Source organism: Acyrthosiphon pisum, chromosome A1 (assembly GCF_005508785.2).
Source record: "Acyrthosiphon pisum isolate AL4f chromosome A1, pea_aphid_22Mar2018_4r6ur, whole genome shotgun sequence".
Lineage (NCBI taxonomy): Eukaryota > Metazoa > Arthropoda > Insecta > Hemiptera > Aphididae > Acyrthosiphon > Acyrthosiphon pisum.
This window is the reverse complement of record NC_042494.1, coordinates 167617665-167620928: the sequence shown is the minus strand read 5'-3', so window position 1 is coordinate 167620928 and position 3264 is coordinate 167617665. Positions and strand designations below refer to the sequence as shown.

At 33.2% G+C, this 3264-nt stretch overlaps 1 protein-coding gene across 2 annotated transcripts in view; it reads left to right on the top strand.

The window, feature by feature from the left end:
• The first annotated feature begins 2432 nt into the window (after nt 1-2432).
• LOC107884778 overlaps nt 2433-3264 on the top strand; it is a 1459-nt gene continuing 627 nt past the window's right edge. Inside the window, exon 1 of one of the 2 annotated variants that reach the window (XM_016807588.2) lies at nt 2433-3259. In XM_016807588.2, the coding sequence (XP_016663077.1) occupies nt 2575-3259 (685 nt within the window). In that variant the 5' untranslated portion in view covers nt 2433-2574. The other variant, XM_029488812.1, reaches the window with a different exon arrangement.

The window sequence follows — 3264 nt, the reverse complement described above, 5'->3', positions numbered from 1 at the left end:
TAATTCAGCGTTTCTCAGTGTGGGGGTCGCATTGATCAGAAACAATTAAACGCCGATGTAGAAAAACAACCTTTTATTTACATTAAAAATAAAATTATTATAATAGTACTAATAGTTTATTGAATTGATTTTGATAAATTTAGGTTGTGCCAGATCACCAATTACATACATGCAAAACACACTAAGTCCATGTAAACTATACAAGAGTCACATTTATTTCACCATATTTATTTTTATTATAAGCTGTTTATTTTTAATAATTAAATTAAAGACATTTATTCATTAAATCAAGTAAATTAAATTAATTAAAGTAATAAAATCCGATGACTTTTATCATTAGTTTTAATCCGATCTGTTATAAGTGTAACAAACTATTTTTTCCTTGCTAATACGTAAATTACCTATGTCTTTAGGCCTTCAGGATATGTTTGAAAAACACATTATTTCAGATTTAAGACTGGCAATATAATATAATGATTTATTGTATTAATATAGATTAGTAGGTATGATGAAAAATCTTGGATTTTCTGTTCATGTTATATATTAGGTAATAAAAAATGTGCCTATTATTAAAAATTAATAATTAAGTAAGTTGTAGGTAGGTAATAATGTTAATAAAAAAAAAATAACATTTTTGGATACAATCATATTTAATTAATTATAATAATTCTTAAGGTCAGTTGTTATAACTGTAAATTTTAAAGAAAACTGTAGGTGCTGGCCGAAAAGGGGGCCGCCCCTTAGTTTTACTCACCTAGGTATACGATATGCGAGCAGTACATCATATGAGCCAACCACCTGTGGTGTGGACCAAACGATAGCGACAGACGACAGTTGGTGAAATCAGAACTCTTTAGTTTCAAAATATATTATAGCCCATTTGAAGTTTAATGTTTTTACCTAAAAATATCACTCGGTATTTTTGTTTTTACTAGAAAAACATCTCTCGATTTGTTATGTAAGACGCTGCCTTCAGTGAGTCTTGGACTAGAAACAAAATTTTAAGAGCACATTATATTATTATAATTTATATTATACCCGGCAATCAAAGAGAAGAAAAGTCGGCTTTTAAACGACCGGAACAAAACGCGAAAGACAAAACAAGTGATAAACAATCTAACAAAAAATAATCACAAAATAATAATTTTATTATACAATTGTTAAAATATTAACAGTGATTCAGTACAGATGCGATAATAAAACACTGAGCTTTTCTAGTTGTAACTACTGTCATGCATTACTATAGGAATCGTGTTTTCAATTTATTATATTATTAATTAAATTAATTTTTTTTTATTACAATTTCACAATTAATATAGATAATATCCAAAATTTAAATGCCATAACTAAAATAATTGCAAAAAACCAATAAAAATGTATTTATTTAGAATCGGAATGACATATAACAAATGTATGTATAAAAATTAGATTTCTTTATCTCATATAGAAAACACTTTGGTAAGTTGATGTCGCTCTGCCGTACCAGTGGCGTATTTAACGGAGGGCATATGAAGGATAGATGACCTACTGACCTTTATTTTTGTTGTAAAGTTAAGTTTTCTTATTTTTTGTATTTCTCAATATGATAATACTTTTAAGTTTTAAGTAGGTATATCTGTTTTCTAAATTTTTCTAGCCGTGGCAATTATAATATAAAACATTAAATCATCAAAATTATCACAAAACGTCAAATTAAAAATTCTCATAAAATCATCAAGGTGATAAATATATATATTCATATATAAATTAAAAAGGTGGAAAAGTGGGTACCGCTCTGCTGTACAGTAGTTGTCGAGTATATCATTGTAATGCATAATATGTGTAATTGGATACGAAATACGATTCTGAGCGGAGACGGTGCGTTAGACTGGACCTAGCTCAGTGGCACCGAACACGTATGGCTACTGGGGTAAATACCCCATAACTTTTGTGGGTGGTGGCTGGGTGGGTAGGTGGGTGAGACTGCTTAGTGCTTTAATGTCTTGTTGCGGAATTCGATAAATTACTACTAAATACACAATATCGTAAAAATTATACATTCAAACGCTCATAAAAAATAATTATGATAAAAAAAGGCCTATGTACGATTAAAATATGAATTGTATTTTAAATTTTTATATTTATATCAATGTCTATGATTTATTATCGATTTTATCTAAATCGGCATCGGCGAGGTAGTCTTTGATAAACTACTTCAAGATAAATGTCTTTGGTAGACACTAGACAATAAGAAAAAAAATTGAAGAAGTTGGATACAAACGTAAATCGTTATTGAATAACTATTAATATCACGTCTAGTCTTGCGTTAAAAATAAAAGTCACCGTTACCGACGAACCTACCGCCCGACCGCACTCCACTGATCCACCGACCAACGGTGACGTGCCGTACCGTCATTTATTGTGTGGCAAAATTTAAGCCCTCAGTTCGGCCGTAACGCTCAGCATGAATGCACGTACGCCGCGTTGTCCGTTGTTTCGCTCCGTTATCGCTGTGCGCCCTCGATAATAATGATTATTATTTTTGTCATCATTAATTATCTACTTTTATTAAAATATTTATAATATTAGATAATTATGAATAAAGGCACCCGTAATCCGTCTAAGAGACATTTGTCTAATTCGTCGCTATCGCCGAATCTTGCCGACAAAAAATCGAAAGTTTTTACTTCACCAAATCGCTTCGCCGTACTTGCCACAAACGACTCCACCGACAAATCAGCTGCAGCCACGTCCTCATCCAATCCGATGGATGCTCCTTTAGAGAGCCAACCTCACACTGATCACGTCAGGGATCCCCCGATTCCACCTAACTTCGTTAAAAACATAGAGGACTTCTCCGCCTTCAAATCCGACTTGATCGACATCACCAGCCCGAATGGTTTCACCTGCAGGGCGTCTTCATCATACCTTAAGGTTCAACCTCTTAGCCGCATTTACTATAATAGTATCTTGCAACATTTACACGAAATCGATTCCAGTTTCCACACATACACCCCCCGTCACCTCCGCACCTACAGGTGTGTCATAAGAAACCTGCACCACTCCACGTTAGTGCCCGATATAATTAACGCGTTGGCCCAATTAGGTCACAGTGTCAAATTTGTTCACAACGTCAAAAACAAAGATAAAAGCCCCCTTCCTCTATTCTTTGTAGAGGTTAAACCTCAAGACAATAACAACGACATTCTGGGCATCTCTTCGCTTCTCAATACAAAAGTTTCTATCGAGAAACCACACATCAAAAAAAGGAGGTCCTCCTCAATG